A 19,828-nucleotide genomic window follows, 5' to 3' on the forward strand; every position below is an offset into this window, starting at 1 on the left:
ATGTCATGCTCTGAACAAATTATACAGTTCATAACAGAAATGCTTGTCATGAGATTGATAATTTGTAAGTGTGTATGCATACAGACACACACACACATCTACCTATGCATACGTAATATATACATGAAAATAAAACTCTTTAGAATTCTAGGGTGTTTACAGCACGTATAGACATACATAATGCAAACTATGGTGAGTACTCTTTTTCCTAAAGAAAACTCACTTGACAAATCCTTTGGTGAAGATGGGGACGTTGGAACTTCAGAGGAATGCTGAAGCAGGTGCTCAGTAGAAGATCCAGCGGATTGCACTTCACTTTGTGAGACATTATGAGTTTCTCCTCCGGAATTCAAGCTCAGGGTCAGATCTGAAGACTCGGAAGTTTCAGTATTGTAAGTGGTACTGTCTGTTGCATCAGGAGATGTGCTGTTATCTGGTAAAGACCGTGAGGTCCTCTCTCTACCATGCATGAATGTAGTTGACAGGTATATGCTGTCTGTAGAAGCCCCAGAAAGCCTTCTTTCCACATCAGACACTTTAACTGGCTGAAGACTGCTTCCAGTACCTAAATCGAAACAGAATACAGCATATTTTTCTGTGTATAAGACAACCCCTATTTTTTTTAACCCATAATTAAGAAATCAATATTTTAAACATCAAACAGAACAACTTTGAGATTTTTTGAGGGAAGCTGGCTGCCCACGCCAGTCAGAGCCTGAATCCCTGTGCATTCACCATCCATGTATAAGACAACCCCCAATTTTTGATTAATTTTTTAATAGAAAAAACCTTAATCTTATACACAGAAAAATACGGTAGTTGGGGAAGAGGAAAATACAAATTTCATATGCATCCCTTCTTTGAATTCCTTTAGGTGTTCGTACTTCCTGTCAAAAGTACAGCTTCTTTTGATTATTTTAAGTATGAATACTTAAAAGTCATAATAATACAGCTGATCCTCAAAGGTTTTCAACTAATGCCACACAGCATGATTACAATTCAAATAAAAATGTTGTTAGTTAGGCTTAAGTGCTCACTTCTTATATCCTTTTGATATAGGCAAAAATTATTTTGATTTTAATGAGACTTGAGAATGTATTTGGCTTGGTGGCCGCCAGTACATGTTGGGTCTAGAAATAGAAAATCAGATGACTACATCACACTATTTTTTATGGTTCCATGGAGTTGGAGTATTTTCATAAGTCTGAAGTGGAATGCAGACTAGCACAGAATGTTTTTAATGAAAAAATGATGCAGAAACTGGACAGTGGGCATTTGAAGTCAGCGGCTATTTGATATGCTTAACAGTGTTGCTATACAATCAGAAATGCTGACGAGCTGCATTTTACATTGCGTGTAATTTCATAGATCATAATAATAGAGTTTTCAAAGATGGAATACAAAGAATGGACATGTGCCAAGGAAACAATTGCATGAAAGCCACAATAATTATTGTTGATGCTATTATTACTATTTATTATTATTATTATTATTATTATTATTATTATTATTATTAATCCCTCAGCCTTCCTCCCAAAGGAGCCTAGGCTGGCAAATATGCAAGTGATAAAACAATTAAAACATCTAAAATAATTGCAATGCAGATGTAGACCGGGAAAGATATCTCCTTAAAAGGCTTTTTGGAAGAGGAAGATCTTCAGTAGGCACTGAAAAATTGACAGAGACAGTGCTGTCTAATATTTAACAGGAAGAAATTCTAAAGGGTAGATGGCACAACACTAAGGGTCTGAGTCCTATATTGCCAAAGAGTCAAGCTGTTACCCAGTTTAAAAATGGCATATCTTTTAAGCAGCAGAAATTGCTGCACCTAAGGGCAACCTCACATTTTTTAATCAGGTATGAGCAGACTTCAGATGTACTATTTTGTAGTATGTTTCCCCCCTGGAACTTGAAGTCCACCACATGCGAAATAGCAGTAAAAATGCAAAATAAGAATTCTTCTGAACACATGCCTAGGAATTTGTTGTGCAGAACTGCATTCCTTTCACACAGAAATCCAGTCCTGGTTTTCCCTTAAGTTCTCTCTATTTCAGCAGCCCAGTTTGCAGAGGGGGGCTACTGGTAACTCCTGCTTTACACGATAAGCATATTTGTTCCATGTATAGCAGGGGCTCCAGTTGCATGTACTTGTGTGTGTGAAGACATACATGCGTTATGCACATTTTTATATGTTTCGCCACAGGAACCACAAATGTGTACAAAACACTTTGGCTGTGTACACATTATACCTCTAAAGCATATTTGAATCACATTTCCTCTCTGAAAGAATTCTGGGCATGGTAGTTTGTTAAGGATTGCTGGGAATGGTAACTCTGTGAGGTGTAAACTACAGTGCCCAGAATTCTTTGAGAGAAAGAATGTGTTTTGACTGTGCTCTAAAGGTATGTGTGCACAGGACAGTTAAATAAAGTGTGGATGTGTCACAAAGAGCAAAGTTACAGTCGTTCATATTCATGTGTATAATACAATAGTTAAAAGCTGACTGTTACTTTAAAAAGGAAGAAATAAGGAGAAGATTATGGAGAAAACTACATAGACAGACAGGAAACAAATGAATGGCTACGTCTCAAGCCGATTTCTAACTGAAGCAATAACAAAAATGGAAAACTCACTTGAAAGATCTATTGCAGAAGATGAATAGGCAGAAGTTTTGGAGGAATATGTAAATAAATGCTCTTTTGAGGACTCATTGAAATCCATCTGGGTAGATGGGAAACTTTCTTTTCCACTTTGGGCTGAGGTTGACAAGTTCTGGGTTAAATCTAAAGAGCTGACATTTTCCAGATCAAAGGTTGATAGCTCTGTTGCATCTGTGGATTTGCTCTTGATAGTTAGAGATCCTAATGTCCCATCTCCACTTTTGATGAATGTGGCAGTAGAGAACGTACTCTCAGTCTGAGAGACCCTTTCCTCTGTACCAAAGTTGCTGAATGTGTGCTGGCTACTCCTAACATCTAGAAGAGAACAAACTGGAATTAGAACTTTGTCTACAAGTTCAGACTAAAGTTATGCACATACATTAATCGTGCAACTGTATGCACATTTACTCAGAAGTAAGTCACAATGTGTCCAATGGGGTTTATTATCTTGTAAGTGTGTTTAGAATAGCAGCCTATTATAAAAATCATGATTCTCAGTTTTCTAGTTTATCATTCTAATGTCACTGTCATCTCATCCAAATACAACTTTCTGTATTATTTTTTTAATGATATGGAAATGTTTTACATTTAAGGAGAATTTGCTTATTTAGATTTATTCTTTGGTGTTCATTTTTTTAAAAAAACAACAAACATTCTGTAAAGAGAAAAGAAAAACACAATGAGCTGGGAGCTTTCCCACGAGCTGGGCAAAATCATGTATCCCCTATATAAAATAAATAGTTTCTTTAAAAAATGTGCCATAGTGGCCACCTGCTTTTCATCTTACCTAACCTAATTTAAAATTTCCAATCTAGTACCTCATTATGGCTTCATCTAGCCAATCCAATTATAAGAGGTAGTCACTATCCTACGTCTCATTATCTCTGGCATGGTCTTAGTTGGGCAACATATTACATTTAGGTCAATGGAATTAATCAGTAGAAAGTCTAATAAGCTAAATTACTAAAGCTAAAATGTGGATTTTTCCATTTGAATTTAACTAGAGCAGAGGCCACAACTAGTGAGATGTTCCAAATCAAAAGCAGAGAGGTATGTGCCACCTATAGCCTTGCTTGTGTCACTTAAGAGATCCTAAAAGCCCATCTTTGCTTTTCACAAGAGCGATGGAAGAGTACATATTAGGTAAAAATTTCCTTTTTCAATACTGTCTTGAGTTACCCAGACCTTTGACTCAGGAAGACACTGCCAGGGTAGGAATGCTATGCCCCTGGGGCCACTGTGAGCCTAACAAGAGACCCGGTGAGAGAAGTTATTATCTTTTTACAGCACTGTTCCTACAGCAGCTTCCTTTTCCAAGAGTTCCAAAAGCCAGAGTCTGCTAATGCCATCTGTCCAACGAGGCCTACAAGACTCAAAAAATCACTTGCAGGAACTTCCTAATTGAGTTGTTTTAGACTATTTTAACTGTGGTAACCATTTACTATGTGTGCTGCTTCTTAAATAAAATGACAGTTGGAAGCCACTCCCCATGTGGATTGCTGATACTGTTTTGAGATCATCTACTCCAGCAGTTACTATGAATGAATGCACAACACTGGCACTCAGATGACAAGCCACTTATAGGTCACATTCACATCATGTGTTTAAATCACATGGCTCCCCTCAAAGACTCCTGGGAACTGTAGTTTGTTAAGTGTGCATTGTAAATTACAGTTCCCAGGATTCCTTGGGGGAAAGCCATGTGCTTTAAATGCATGGATATTATGTCCCTCGCATGGAAGTGTCACCACATGGAAGTGTTCATCAGTGAACTCAGTGTTAACGCTGTAACTTATGAAGTGGCCCTGGAGTATGGCGAAAAGAAATGGTTTTCAGAGCAGGTGATGAAAAGGCTATACTCCTTATGGGGCTCAACATCCCTTTAGAAAGTTTTCCATTCCCAAGTCAAGCCGCAGAATAGCTCGCCACAGGAGTTGGGGCCACAACGGGAAACGTTTCCTTTTACTCCAGCCCACTCATGATCGATAGCAGCCACCATGGAGTGTGTGGAAAGTCCCAACATTATTGCCCTGGCTCATATGGAGACTTATATAAACAATACCACTGAGAGGGAAAGGACACTTACCACACGGATGCTGATTTCCAGGGAGTGTGTAATCTTCAGATCAGCCCTTAGGGGGTGATGGGTGGGGCTGGAAAAGGGATGTCATAAAAGGGCTAAATTGTTCAAAGGTGTCCTCTAAGCACAAACAAGAGTCCCCAGGGCTATAACGCAAAGTTTATGTGAACGTTCTCTCATTGTCTAGGATCGGGAGCAATCCCCTCTTTTTCCACAGGAAATTTGGTTTTACACCAGCCAAGGCAAACCAGTGCTCTCAAATCTGTAACAAAACAGAAGATCTTAATTCTTTACCTTTTGCTTCTGAAGGGGACTGGGAATGTGTAATCGCTGCTTCAATAAAATCAGTGTCCTCTGTTGACAAATTCGTCTGTCTGGTCTGCCCCGGAGTCAACATGTAAGAAGAATTAGGGAGGGCTGAAGAGCTGGAGATTTCAGTATTACCGGTGATGGACTTTTGTGTTGTGTTCTGAGAAATGCTGTTGTTGCTTAGCGTTTGTACTGTCCTCTCTCCACCTCTGTCAGGTAGAACTGAAACAGGTACACTGACAGTATGAGAACTAGAAATACTCATCTCTCTATCTGAGCTGCTTGCTGACTGGTGATCAAGATCTTCAGTAGCTGAAACACACAACAGTAAAAAAAAAATGACGTATGCCATCTCCAGGTATAGAAAGAGTATCTCAAGTTTTATTATGTAGTTTTCTTATAATCATGCAGATTCGAATGGAAAAAATGAAGGGAGGCATGCGCGCTGCAGCCCAATAAAAATAATGAATGCCTAGATTAATGGTTGAATTCAAAAAAATCATTGTGCAAGAGGAATGGCTTCCACCCACACAACAGAACTTTCCCTCCTCTCCTCCCACACTGTGCCCCCACACCAAACCCAAATCTATTCTGATGGGTTGCTCTGATTAGGAGGGTTCAGAGTCCATTGGAGGCGAGATGGGAAGCTCCACTGCGAGAGCAGAAGTCATTCCACTCACACAAATATTTAGTTGGAAACAACCCATTGTTTTATGACAAAAAAAGTTTAATGTTTTTTGTACATGGTTGGTTTTTATTTCCAGTTGTCATCGTAACATTGGAAACATTGATTTGGATTAAATACATTTTATAGCAAAAATTAATAAAAAGCATCTTTTTTGGTCTTTTTTCTTTCAAGTATATATATACCATGTTAAGTACCTCCATACTTCATTAATCCATTCCTCAATAGTTGGAGAAATTGCTTGACTTCAGTACCTGGTTTTTCAGCTGCTATAATCTCCAAGACCATTTAAAAAATGTCTTTATTTTTACACTTGTTATAGGTTAAAATGCATGTGTGGGGTACATATGCTCTAATTTATTATACTTTTATATTTCCAGTAATCTGAACCATAATTTTTATTTAAGTATTTAACTAATGTACCACTTGAAACAGTTCTCTCTAATATCCACCTTTAATAAGAAACAAGTGTTCCCGTTGGCCACACATTTTCACAAATACCGTATTTTTCGCCCTATAGGACGCACTGTCCCATAAGGCGCACCTAGTTTTTTGGGGGGGAAATAAAGGGGAAAACATTTATTTCCCCCCCAGGCACGGGGCTGGGGCGGGGGAAGCCTGAGCTTCCCCCGACCCCAACCCCCAGAACAGGCAACTCTCCGCAAGCCACGGGAGCCCAGCGCTGGGCTCCCGCGCCTTGCGGAGAGCTGTGCCAAGCCTGGGCGCGCTGAGCTCAGTTACCCAAAGCCCCGGCGCGACTGCTCAACGCGCCGGGGCTTCGGGATAAGAAGCAGCTCTGCGCAAGCCGGGGGAGCCCTCCCGCGGCTTGTGCACAGCTACCCGAAGCCCCGGCACGACTGCTAGCGCGCCGGGGCTTCGGGATAAGAGGCAGCTTTGCGCAAGCCGGGGGAGCCCTCCTGTTTTCTAAACCTAATTGAGAGCCCGTCCTGTTTTCTAAACCTAATTGAGATTAAAGAGCTACTGTTCAGTTGTCTGCACATTTGTAGGCAAGTTTATTTCCAAACCTCCTTTAGTGGTTTGTCTCTCTAATCTTAGCCTATCTCCTCTTGCTCTCGTTTTTTCGTTTTTTAAATCTATTCATCCTAATGCTTTGGTTTCATTGTTACACCAGGCAAGTGAAACAGTACACTGAGATTTAGAATAAAAGAGATCTCCATGCTTTACCTGTCATTCCCAAAGAAGCCTGGGAAAGTGCAAACGTTACTTCGGTGAAATCATTGTCCCCTGGTGACAAATCCATTTGTCCCGTCTGTACTGGAGTTAACATGTGAGAGGAATTCGTGAGGCCTGAAGAGGTGGAGATTTCATTGCTAGCCATTGTGGATAGTTGTGTTGCATTAAGAGAATTGCTGACGTCTCTCAGTGTCCGCGATGTCCTCTCTCCGCCGCTATCAGTTAGACCTGAAACAGACGCACCGTCTGTGTGAGAACTAGAAATACTTCTCTCTGTATTTGAGCTGCTCCTTGGCTGACCGCTGTTTTCTGCAGCTGAAACACAAGAGCAAGACATTAGATGTGCCATCTGCATGCGCTAAAAGGGCATCACATTGCATTTCTTCCCATAATTATATTCAGACAGCTCTAATGGAAAACAAGTCCATATCCCCTTTTGTCTGACAAAAGCAATGAAGTTCAAAAAGATGGCTTAGAGTATGATGAGAAAGTGTGATCCTGTGTTGAGTCAGTCAAAAGGGTGGTTACCTGTGAGTAGTAGAAAAAGGAGTGAACCTATGACTGTGTGCGTGTAGGGATGCTTCATTTCTGTGCTTTTAATGCCTGCACTGAACTGGGTGCTGCTGTAGAGGGCGCTCTGGTGCTTTTGGGTCTGGGAGACAGAGCCCAACAATATTTGAGGAACACAGGTTTCCTGTTTCTGAGCTATAAGGCATTTGCTCTTTTTCTCTTCATTGCTCTTCATATATTCATTGCTAATGTTTGGACATCATCTTCACACCAAACAAGTGAAACAGTGCTCCAAAACCTGTAATAAAAGAGATCTTCACCCTGTACCTGTTGTTTCTGAAGGAGCTTGGAAATGTGGAAGTGCTGCTTCAGTGAAATCATTGTCCTCTGGTGATGAATCCATTTGTCCAGTCTGTACTGGAGTTAACACATGTGAGGAACCCATGAGGCCTGCAGAGGTGGAGACTTCATTGCTAGTGGTTGGGGATATATGCGTTGCATTAAGAGAACTGCTGACATCTCTTAAAGTACGTAATGTCCTCTCTCCACCCCTGTCATTTAAACCTGAAACAGACACATCATCTGTGTGGGAACTGGAAACGCTTCTCTCTGTATTTGAGCTACTCCTTGGCTGACTACTGTCTTCTGCAGCTGAAATAGAAGAGCAAGATATTAGATGTGCCACCAGCAGGTGCTGAAGGTGGATCATATTGCATTTCTTCCCAAAACCGCATTCACACATATTTAACAGAAAACAAGTTAATTGTGCTCCAGTCCCTGCACCAGCTGATAGAAATGATGAAACCTTGGGGAGAAAGTTGGGGTTTAAAACCTTTATAATAAAATCTGAGGGGAAAGTGAAAGTATAAAAGAACTGCTTTGAAATATTCAAAAATATCTACATTTTAGGAAATTCCTACAAGCAGGAGCTTGCTCCACTTTAAACCCAGTGGAATACTGTAAACCCTGCAAAGCTATAGGATTGTGTTATGAAAGGAACCTCTAGTGTGACTCACGTTTCGGGACCAGAAAGGGCAAGAGACTTGAGAAAGCAAAGAACAAGATCTTGGAAAGACGGGGAAGATGCTAACTTTGGCACATATTTCTGAGCAACATATTTTCTCTTTAACTGCAAGGCTCTCACCCACAAGCCAAATTAGGCTCGCAGGGTCTTAATTTGGCCCACAAAGTCATCTCCCAGCTAAGCTTCACCTGCACCACAGCCAAGGCACCTTCAGACTTGCTCTGCAAAGCACATCACAACTGTGGCATGCAATGTTGGCGGAGGGGATTGACCAAAGGAAGCTGGTGTTACTATTGTGATGCAATCCATTTTCAGCTGAAAGCTCCTCCTCAGAGTGACACTATACCTCTATGCATTATTATAACAAGACTTTAATAAGGCAGCATTTGATAAGACACAACCATGATTATTTACCCAGTCAACTTCCAACAGACATTGTGTATTTCAAAGAGCCCATTTCCATTAACTGAGCTATGTCTTCAGCCCTTTTGCAGCAAGGATTGTGTGGGATGTGAAACACAAGAGCAGTCAAGTACAACATTCCTAGAGTGAACATGTTTAGACATGGGGAGGGATGTTTGTCCAGCCAGCAGGTAAACTTCCTGTTTCCCTCTGGGCTGGGACAGACTTCCTCTACATGTGACTAGAGGTAGGTGTGGCCTCACCTGTGCAGGTAATGACAAAAGCACAGGGCAGGGCAGCCATCTCTCTCTCTTTCACCACATGCATTGAAGAAGCAACATCTGCTGAGTGAAAGATGCGCTCTTGGCTTTCAGCCAAGAGAGGACAAAAGGACTGTCTTCTTATAAGATAGATTCCAAATGTATGTTACTTCATTAAGCTTAAGCCTGCCTTCTGGGATCTGATTGTGAACAGAATGTGAGTAAACTCTTTTTATACTTTAGTAAAAGACTGTGCCGTCTCTTCTATTTTATGAGGGAATAAGGGGAAATTACCAGAATAGTTGTAGAGGTTTTAGCGAACCTGAGCAAACGCTGCCGTTGCAAACTTAATATAAAGGGGAATGTTTTACTCTGCTGAAATTGGGGAACTTGTTAACACAAGTTGGATAAGGATATAATCAGACAATATATCCTTTCCTGCATCCCTGAACATTCCCCCAGATTGCTGAGCTACAACCATCGAAGTTCAGGATAAGATTGTGGCTAAATGGTAGGCAAAAGGAAGTCAAAAGCCAACAGCTATTCCAAAAGCCCTCACTCAGACATCCCACGAAATAATATTGCTGGCACGTAAGTATCCCCACTGAATACCCTTGTTCCCAAATAAGGAGATGGCCTCTTTGCCAATAAATGGAAGCAGTGCTCCCAAGTCTTGGTATCTCCATTCACTCACTCTTTTCTTCCTACTAGGTCCCAACCCAAAGAATGCACAGATTTCATCAGCAGAATATGAGGCAGCCAATGCTTCTTCTGCCCATCCCTTTTTCACTCTACCACTGCCTGTCTCACTTGTTGGTTTTCTCCCTTTTCTGTTCTTAGCAATGAAACCAGAGCTAAGTCAATGATCAGTAGTAAACTCCACCACCACCTGGAAGAGAAACTGACAGTGGGGCAATTGAATTGTGTTGCTTTCTTGTTTTACTGTCCTGGGCTCCTTTGGGAGGAAGGGTTGGGTAGCAAATTAATAAAAGAAATAAATTGGGAAAGGCTATTCAAGAGGTGAACAAATAAAATCCCAGCTTGGATCAACAGGAAGCAATAAAATGGGTAAAGAGGAAGTGTTCCATTTAAAGGCACAGAAGTTCTGAAAAGCATTAATAGTGCTTTGCCAATTGCTGGTGCTAAAACTGTGCCTCCTTACAGGGTGGGAGGTGGGAGTCAGAAAAAACATGGGAAGAAATGTGAGTGAACAAAAGATGGTGATTCTAAAGAAAAGGGATACTGTGGAAGCAGTAGGATTTTCCCCACATTGCATCTTTTCCACTTTTGTCTTATCAGGATTCACCAGTCTAGAACCTAAACCAACTCTCCAAAATTCCTGGTAAATTTCTTCCTTTGCACAACTATTAAAAACATAGAAACCATCTTCCCCTTTCCATCTACCTTTTTTCTATGAGTGGAAAATATGTCTTCCAGTGGTTACTAGTCATGAAACCCCAGACGGGAACCTCAGTCTTTACCAAAAGTATACTAGCCATGCTGATGACAAGGAACGGATAGCTTCATCATGCTCTACTTTATGAATTTCAGTGAGGAATATTACTATCCACCATCAACAGACTACTACCATGGCATAGAACGACAACTGTTTTGATTTCATAAAATATCAACATAGTTTCTGTTGTGATTTTTAAACGACATGCCAAGAATTTAGTCCAGGCTTCCTCAACCTCGGCCCTCCAGATGTTTTTGGCCTACAACTCCCATGATCCCTAGCTAGCAGGACCTGTGGTCAGGGATACTGGGAATTGTAGTCTCAAAACATCTGGAGGGCCAAGGTTGAGGAAGCCTGATCTAGTCCTCAAATCATAACGGTGACTTGCCTTACCACTCCTGGAGAAAAACCCCTCAAATTAATCATAAACAATCCTTTGCATTTTGGAACATACTAGAGAGCTTAAAGTTTTCACATCTATTATCTCAGGAATACTTTCAAAAACCCTGCAAGATAGCCAAGTATCATCCCAAAATCTGAGATGCAAGGAGGCTGAGAAATAGTGGCTTCCCTGTCGCCACCAATATTTGCTCAGCTGAGATAAAATCTGCAGTAACTTCCTGGCTCACAGCTTACACGGCATTACACTACAGCAGTTCTAAAACAGTATAATGCTATTATTTCTCTATGGGAATTCATTAAGAAGTAGTCATTTGGAACAGAAAAAACAACAACATACTAGTCTTTGGAGGCAAGTAAGACTGGGCAAGCCGAATCCTTGCTGAAGAATCAGGAAATTGTGTGACCTTTGATGTGTTACTTCTTCCTCTGGAATGTGTTGCATGAGACGGGAACTGGGTTCGATCAGGAAAGGTGGTGACTTCCCTCTGAGAAACTGGGTCTTTTCTTGATGAATCAGTCAGAGCGACACTGTCTGTAAGAAACTGTGAAGTCCTTTCTGTGCCTCTGTTGGCTGTTGTTGAACTGTCCATGCTGATTATATGCAAACTGGATGTTGTGCTGTCTGCATCCCACATTCTATCTATATGGTGGCTGCTCCCAGTAACTGTAAATATGAAATGAGAAAATTAAACCCTATCAGGCTCTAACAATTTGGTATTTGAGGTGGAACCATGGCTTCCATCCATCTGATGTCTTGAATTACATCTGGTGTCGAGGGCTGTACAGAACTTGCAATAACTATATTATACTTGGGCATTACACAAAAAAGCAACTGGAGGGTAAATCTTGCAAAATAGGCGAATATATACAAAATTCGTTATTTGCATAAATGTATGCAGGTTCAGCTTTGTGTGGCATCTTATTCATACCTTTCCTTGAAAAGAGGGATGTCTCAGATTCCATTTGTTTTCATTTTCAATGAAATTCAACTAAGACTAGCTACAAACATGCATAATTTAATGATCACAAACACCATTAAACACCTTTATGTTTGGACATCTAATCGTTAACAAAGGAATGACCATAGCCTTTCAAATTAATCTGTGCCTCATCCAACTTCTCCTTATTCTTACACACACCCATTCAGCTTTATTGTTTCAAGTATTTTCCCAGGGTTTGACAGTCCATTCAGATACAAAAAGACCTTTGATGGTGGAACTCACTTGGGTGATTATCCTCTGAAAGTGAAGAAACGGGTGTCCTGGGAGAATGTATCCTCAAAGTCCCTGTTTCAAATCCAGCAATATCCAAGGAACTTGGTGAGGTATCAGCTCTCCTGGCCTGCATCACTGAAGATGACTGCTGAGCTGTATCTCCAGACCTGATCATTTCAATATAAGCAGAGTTTCTTGTTCTGGCTGTAGACACAGAAGCACTGTTGGTTATCGTCCACAGTGTCCTTCCTTTGACACTGCCAAGGGCACTGAAGGCATCTGTACTGTGTGCATGAGAGCTGGAAGTCCTTGTTTCGATGTTGGAACTTTCGCTGCTCATAATGGCTGGAAGGGAGGAAAAAAGATCATTAAAACAGAAGCAAAACCAGGTCTGATCCTAATTACCCTGGACAAGTCAGAAATTTATTAGCGGACAGCAGATGGTTGTTATGTCTGTGTGTGTTTGGGCCCAACCTGTGCTTATGTGTGCGCATGTGTGAACAAAAACAGAGAGGGAGGGAGAATGTATGTATGTGCATGCCCATGTGCCCCCTCCGTCACATCTCATGTGAATCATCTTGGGTTTCCACTCATTTCTCATTTCAGACTACCAATAGCAATGCAGCAGCAAAAAATACCGGGCATTAATTTTTTCATATCATCCCAGAGCCAATAGTTCTCTAGCAACAGACACTACACCACCACAGAATCCTTTGTTTTCATATCCCCTGCCCCTGGCAGTCATAGCTGCATGAATTACTGCACTTTGGAATCTATCCCAGCTTTGTAATTACACCCTGTTGACCTAATTTATCCTCCTAATTATTTTTAACATCTTTCCAAGAGACCATGGGTTGGCTGCAAACAGTTGGTGATCATCACCAGTGGTGATCATGCTTTAGCGAAGCCCACGATCCTTGCAAGTTAAGAACATAAGAGCATAAGAATAGCTCTGCTGGATCCAGCCAATGGCCCATATGGTCCAACATCCTGTTCTCACAGTAGCCAGCCAGATGCCTTTGGGAAACCCACAAGTTATCCATATGTAAAGATGTTTCAGCTTAAACACAGAGACGGGGAGATGTGCTTTCAGATAATGTATTCCTGGATTCAGAATCTCTTCTAGGACCATACAAGGCAAAGCCAAGTCTATTCTCATAACAACAGTGGTCTGGCAAACTGTGTCCTGTAGGTTCCCTTCATCTGTGAGAAGCCTGTGTGTTCGGTTACTGTTATCAACATTCCAGAGCCAGCACACATGAGTGTCCAGAGTGCTCATCAGTGACACAGTGAGACAGTGTCACACCAACAAATCATGCCCCCAGACAACAAGCTGCTTGCCGGGGCCAGCTTGCTCTAGAAATTCGAAAACCTAGCAGGCTGTGCAGCACATGCATTTGTAACTCAATGCCTGGAATGTAATGTAGACCATAGTCCCTTTTTAGCAGCACTCAAGCAGAAAAAGTTGGGTATGCATGTGGGCATGCAAAAATGTATGCGCCTTCCATCCCCCCTTCCAAATGTTTTGAGGAACGAGCCATCAGACTTAACTGCTCAGTGACACACTAATGCCTTATCCGGGTGGAATCACATTCTCTTTTGTGACACAGAGGTTCTGGAAAGTGTTGATAGTCCTCCCACACAATTTTCCCTTTAAGGTTGTGTTATGTTTTCTTGCTTGTTCTCTCACTCGCTTCCACTTTCTCTGTGTGTATATCCATGTGCACATATACTGAGATGTAGTCAGAATTTTAAAGAGTGGCATCATCAAAACGGTTATGTATCATCTATACCAGCTATGGCCAAACTTAGCCCTCCACCTGTTTTGGGACTACAATTCCTATCATCCCTGGCCACTTGTCCTGTTAGCTTGGGATGATGGGAGTTGTAGTCCAAAAACAGCTGGAGGGCCAAGTTTGGCCACCACTGATCTATACCATCAGTGAACTCATTCTTTGTATCAGTCTTGGGCTGGCCCTGCTGATGCCTAGTTTGTTGTATTTCTGATGCTATACAAGTGGTACTGTTTACCCCTAATTTTAGTTGATTGTTTCTATCGTTGTCTTTAGTTACGGTTGCTTTTAAGATTTGTGATGGATGAGCCTCACTGCATTTTATGTATATACAGCCTTAGTAAAGGTTTGGCTCCTTCACGCTCTAGATCAAGTGCATGAGAAAAAAATCCTTATCCTACTATTTGTTTATTAAACTTATATTCCCCACACTGCAAAAGAGGGTAGCAACTGTACAAGTGATAAAACAATTAGAACACCTAAAAAGCAATTCCAATCTGGATGCAATCTTATAACACTGAGGAAAGTAAGATAACAAGTAATAGGAAAACTGGTCTTTTGAGATAGATTAGCTAAGCAGAAGTTACAATGGCCTCTTATATAAGTAACTCCCTCTACACAGAGAGGTAAAGTTCAGTTATAAATTTTTTTGTCACATACAAAGCCACTGCCTCCTGATTTGAGCAGAAAGGGTATCCATCTTCTTCTCTTGTTAAGACAAATTATTTTAGTTGCAATATGAAATTATTGCACAGCCTTCGGTATCTGTGGCTTTCTTCTCGAGTTATAACTACAATATGAGTTGTGATGATTACCAGACTTGCCTATTATAAATGCTACTTCCTCCTACACATTTGTGATACTGTTATAATGCATCGAGCATAAACAGATTCTGCTTTTAACCCAACTTCTGGGTTTCCACTTTAGCTGTTTGACTGGATTGTGAAGTTCTTAAAACAACACATAATGGATGTGATCTATTTGTATAGCACATTACAATGGACTTTGTTAAGTTGTGGGCGAACATAGCATACGACACAGCGATTTCTCCAGAGCAGCTCTTTATTTGTAAGCTGGACAGAACTGAACAGCAAACAGCTCAGCCGGCCTGCTTTTATAGGCAGCCGGCTGTCAACATTGTAGCAACAACAACCCAGGGTTTCCCGCCTAAAATAACTAACGTGGACCTGAGTGAAAACTATCTACAGTATCCCCCTGCTGGCCCAGGGTGAGAACTTCAGTACATAACAGACTTCATCATATTTTTTTTACTCTTGCCACTGAATTTACGGCTGCTATTTACGTTATTTATAAATCAGTCTGGGTTATGTGCAGCCCAACTCCCCATGAACATTTCCTTGGAAGTAGGTTCAAGATGTAAGTTCGTGAAGCTGAGGCTCCAATACTTTGGCCACCTCATGAGAAGAAAAGACTTCCTGGAAAAGACCCTGATGTTGGGAAAGATGGAGGGCACAAGGAGAAGGGGAAGACAGAGGACGAGATGGTTGGACAGTGTTCTCGAAGCTACCAGCATGAGTTTGACCAAACTGGGAGGCAGTGGAAGACAGGAGTGCCTGGCGTGCTCTGGTCCATGGAGTCACGAAGAGTCGGACACGACTAAACGACTAAACAACAACAACAAGTTCAAGATAGTTGCCTTTAAATCTATGAGATGTGTCCATCTGTCAGCAGCACCAGCCCTGCCTTTTCTACCATTCCCAATTATGTGGCTGCCCTGCAGGAGATGGTCAAGCAGACAATGATGCCAACAGTTATTTACCGGGCACTTTCAAGGAGCAGGGCCTTTTCTGTGGTCTCCCCTCCCCTTTATAAAACTCAGTTCCAGGGGGACATCAGGCAAGCCATGTCACTCAGCTCTTTTAAATGAGCTCTAAAAGTGTGCTGTTTTAGAATGGCCTTTGAGGATTAAAATGTGAGATTGGTAGAATGGTTGGGCCATGCATGTCCAATGCTGGTTTCAGCCTATTTTAGTCCGTGTTTAATTGTCTTACTGTAATCAGATTCAGCAGTTTTACTTTTGTATTTTAATGATTGTTGCTAGTGTATTTCAGGGATTGGAAGCCACTTTGTGGGCTGACTGTTCTGAAAAGTGGAATACAAGCCTTTTAAATAAAGTGCAGAGATATCTCCCCAAAATTATGTTCCTTATGTGCTCCAGTTGATTACAGGTTTCGTTCATGCCTCAAACAGCAGGAAGCTCACTAACATTACCATACGACTTAAATCTTTATTTTCACAGAGGTCAAAGGCACATAGACTCTGAATCCTCTGCTCCATTTCTGCAAAGGACAGCCACTAAGACTTGTTGAGGCCTGACCCTACTTAACTTGTATAGTCTGATAAGCTCACAACTCAAATCCTGTTCCTGCTCAATTTGATAGCAAAGCTCAAATTAACTCCCATAAGTGAGACTCCTAAAAAGGGGGATTACTGAATGGAAGTATTGGAATGTGGCAGCTGTTAAATGAAAATATTATAAACATTTTAGGAACTTTAAACCCAACATTTGTAGGGTTTTAAAAAGAAAGATGGCTACCTTTTCTAAATTTCACAGACTCTATGAAATCTATGTATAACAGGCCAGATAGGCTTAATTTATGAGTTAATTATACATACCCCTTTGGTATTGCATGCATCCCTGTTCTGTTAACTTATTTATGGCATCTGCTAACAAGGGAAACTGTATTTTTCATTTCTGTGTATACAGTATTACTATTTTTATTTAAAAAAATGCATATCTGATCTGTAACAGAATACTTTGTATTGGTACAATTATATTATTTTTATTTGCCCCTTCATTTCCCCACCCTTTCCTTTTGTGTGTATTTGTTACTACACTGGGAAAATGAAACAAAACGTTTTTGAAACATTTCTGGGCAGAATATAAAGGCTAACTGGAAAGACTTGCAGAAAGGAATTAGAGAAAAGTGTTTGCTTTTCAGCTAGGATGCCAGGATAAGCAACTCTGCTGAGTAGAGAAACGAAGTTATGAGTTCTGATTTATTCAAATTTTGAATGGTTGAATACTTCCGAGTTCATCTTCTGCAGTTATCCTTTCAAAACACATTTACAAATTAAACATTCAGAGACAAAAAGTGGAAAATTATATCACTCAATAGGTTAAAGATAATCAGCTCCTTCCCCACAATTTGTCCTTGGTAGATTCCACCCTTCAACGGCTACAAAAGTGTATGTATGTGTGTATGGATTGGGGGACACAATCCACTATAAATGTGCTGTTTACACAGCATTATATTTTCAACATTATGATGCACAAGGAATTTGATTAGCAAATTTTATTGAATAAAAGAAGGGATTAATCATTTACTTAGGTTTCTAGTCCTCTCCATCGCAAAGACTCAGGCTGTGCTTTAACAAATTGAAAACATGGATTAAGAAAACAACCATATCGGAACTCTTATCAACAAGACACACATGAGGTGATTGTGAGGCTATGTAGGTAAGGCCTGCCTACCCACCAGCTAAATATTTAGCAAAATTGGGAAATGGCCCGATCAGGATATCATCCCATGTACTGTCAGTCATACATTAGTAGCTGAGTAAGACCACTTCACAAGCTTGCCTAATATACAGTCAATAGAGAGCATGGTTGGTGGGTGTACTTTGGCTCACTCACACTTTAAATTTAAACCTCCCTAATTTACAAGTTTCATAGCTGTAGAGGAACAGTCACGAGAGTACACAACTTTGTTCCCTTCATTTGCTGTTTATTACATTCCCCCGCCCCCTTCCTCAGGACAGTGTACATGGTCTCTCCTACCCCAACCAACACTTTACCCTCACAATAGCCCTATGAGGTAGTTTAGAGAAAGTGACTGGCCCAAAGGTATCCGCTGAGCATCATTTATGAATACAATTTATACTTGGATCTCCCTAAACTATATCCAGTACTCTAGCTTATGCACTGATTCAAGGGCAGAGAATGGGGGGGGGGGGGCATCACACATCTCTAGCAGGAACCATGTCTGTTTTTTGGACCCTCAATCGTTGTGGTCTCTGAAATGAGATGTACATGTTGTACTTAATGCAAATGCCATGTTCTGAAGTGGTTGGTTACTCCCTTCCGTAGAAAGGGTGTCTTCTAAGTAAAGGAGCATCTGGCAACCTTAAAGCTAAAAAGATATGTTATGAGTTCTTCATCTTTCTGGAAATTCAACCGCACTGAACAAAAAGAGAATCTCATGAGAAAAGTAACCGAAACTGTAAAAGTAATGTTTGCAATCTGGCAAAATGCACAGTAAGTCTTCACACTCAAGAGAGAGAGAGAGAGAGAGAGAGAGAGAGAGAGTGTCACAGAAGAAAATCTGTATTCCCTTGTTCCTCAGTCTGTGTAGGAAACCTTTAGCAGTAAGGTTTAGGCTGAAAAGAATAATAAAGAAGACAGTCGGCCTCTCCTGCTTCATGGGGTGGCAGCACACACTTTAGCAGCCCACTCCTTTATCAGCTACTAGGAAAGCAGCTCTCTGGACTGTGTTTTTCAAACACTGCTGCGGATGTAATGATTATGGGTGGAGGCCGTTTTGGAGCCAAGCGAGTTTGTGCTGTGCGAACAAAAGCTTCGGTCCTAAATCTGGACTCTTTCAGTTTCCTTCCGTGTTCTTTGCATGAAAGGAGCAGCACTGAGAAAAATCCTCAAAGCAGAAACCCAATTCTACAGCGTCCTCAGCATGTGGAGAATATTCCTTAAAAAGGGTGCACTGTTTTCTCTGATAGGCAGGGGAATGCAATTAACCCTTTCCTTAGTGGGACAGGCAACCTGTTGAGCACAGAGGGAAACAATGGAAACCACATGGACAGACCACATACAAGTACCACTATTTTTTTAATAAACTGCACCAGCGTGGTCTCATGCAGGCCACACTCTGGCACGTGCGCAGCCACAGCACATTTATTTCACATTATTTGTAAACCTTGAATATTGAGCAACCGGCGGCGCCAAGCCCAGCGTAATGAGCTTTGAAATTCTGGGAATGTCATTATTTTGTCATTTGTTTTGGTTTCTGAGGACAAGTTCACACTTAATAGAGAGAGCTGCCACACACATGCCTTGGGAGCACACACAGGCCACTGGGAAGATCACAGGAAGCACTGGTGCCTTTCATGAGAATCTGTGGTTCCATTTGGGCATATAAATGTGGCACCTGCAATCTGCTTGACTGTAGCATCCTAAAATCAACAACAGTGCTGCATGTTTTGTTTTACAGGTGGCATTTATCAAAATATATACAAATCTGTTTTGGCATCACATTTGTTGAATTACATGCAGTTTTCTCAATACTTCTTATTGACAATCCACATTCCTATTTACTTATGCACATCACTCCATTTGTAGTGTCTCTCCATTTTGTTCCTACTGTGTTCTATACTAGGAAAACAAGCAAGGACAGGACACCAATGCCAGAAACTGGTTTAAATGCACAGGAGAAGATGAGAGCCCTTTAAAAGGGGTAGCCTCCATGCATTAAGAACTCATAATGAGCCAATGCACCTCTAAGGAATTATTAATCACCACCATTATCAATATTATTATGTTCTAAGTCTACAAAAATTAAAAAGTAAGGTTGCCAATCCGTTATTATTATTTTTTGAATAATACTTGAAAGAGGGACTCTCCATGTTTTGTGAATACTAAAAAATGTTCAGCATGAGACCAGCATAAGGGCTGTGTTGGTTTCTGGGCATAGTCTCAATCTACAGCAATATTTTTTCTGCTAACAGACTCCTTTTTATTCAGAATCGTCAGTAGGCATTGGTTTGTTATAAGTATTGTTTTCTGGTGCATAATGAACACCAAGGC

The 19,828-nt window shown here is 41.0% G+C and overlaps 1 protein-coding gene across 2 annotated transcripts in view; it reads right to left on the reverse strand.

Moving 5' to 3' along the window:
* HEG1 (heart development protein with EGF like domains 1) overlaps positions 1-19,828 on the reverse strand; it is a 60,847-nt gene that overhangs the window by 24,887 nt on the left and 16,132 nt on the right. The window contains exons 2-8 of one of the 2 annotated variants that reach the window (XM_079992932.1): positions 12,206-12,541; positions 11,320-11,646; positions 7,766-8,089; positions 6,920-7,243; positions 5,035-5,361; positions 2,634-2,975; positions 224-565 (exon numbers count right to left, since the gene is read on the reverse strand). In XM_079992932.1, coding sequence (XP_079849058.1) covers positions 224-565; positions 2,634-2,975; positions 5,035-5,361; positions 6,920-7,243; positions 7,766-8,089; positions 11,320-11,646; positions 12,206-12,541 — 2,322 coding nt within the window. The remainder of the gene's footprint in view (positions 1-223; positions 566-2,633; positions 2,976-5,034; positions 5,362-6,919; positions 7,244-7,765; positions 8,090-11,319; positions 11,647-12,205; positions 12,542-19,828) is intronic. The other variant, XM_079992933.1, reaches the window with a different exon arrangement.

The sequence above is a fragment of the Podarcis cretensis genome, assembly GCF_951804945.1.
Source record: "Podarcis cretensis genome assembly, chromosome: 1".
NCBI classification, from domain to species: Eukaryota; Metazoa; Chordata; class Lepidosauria; order Squamata; family Lacertidae; genus Podarcis; species Podarcis cretensis.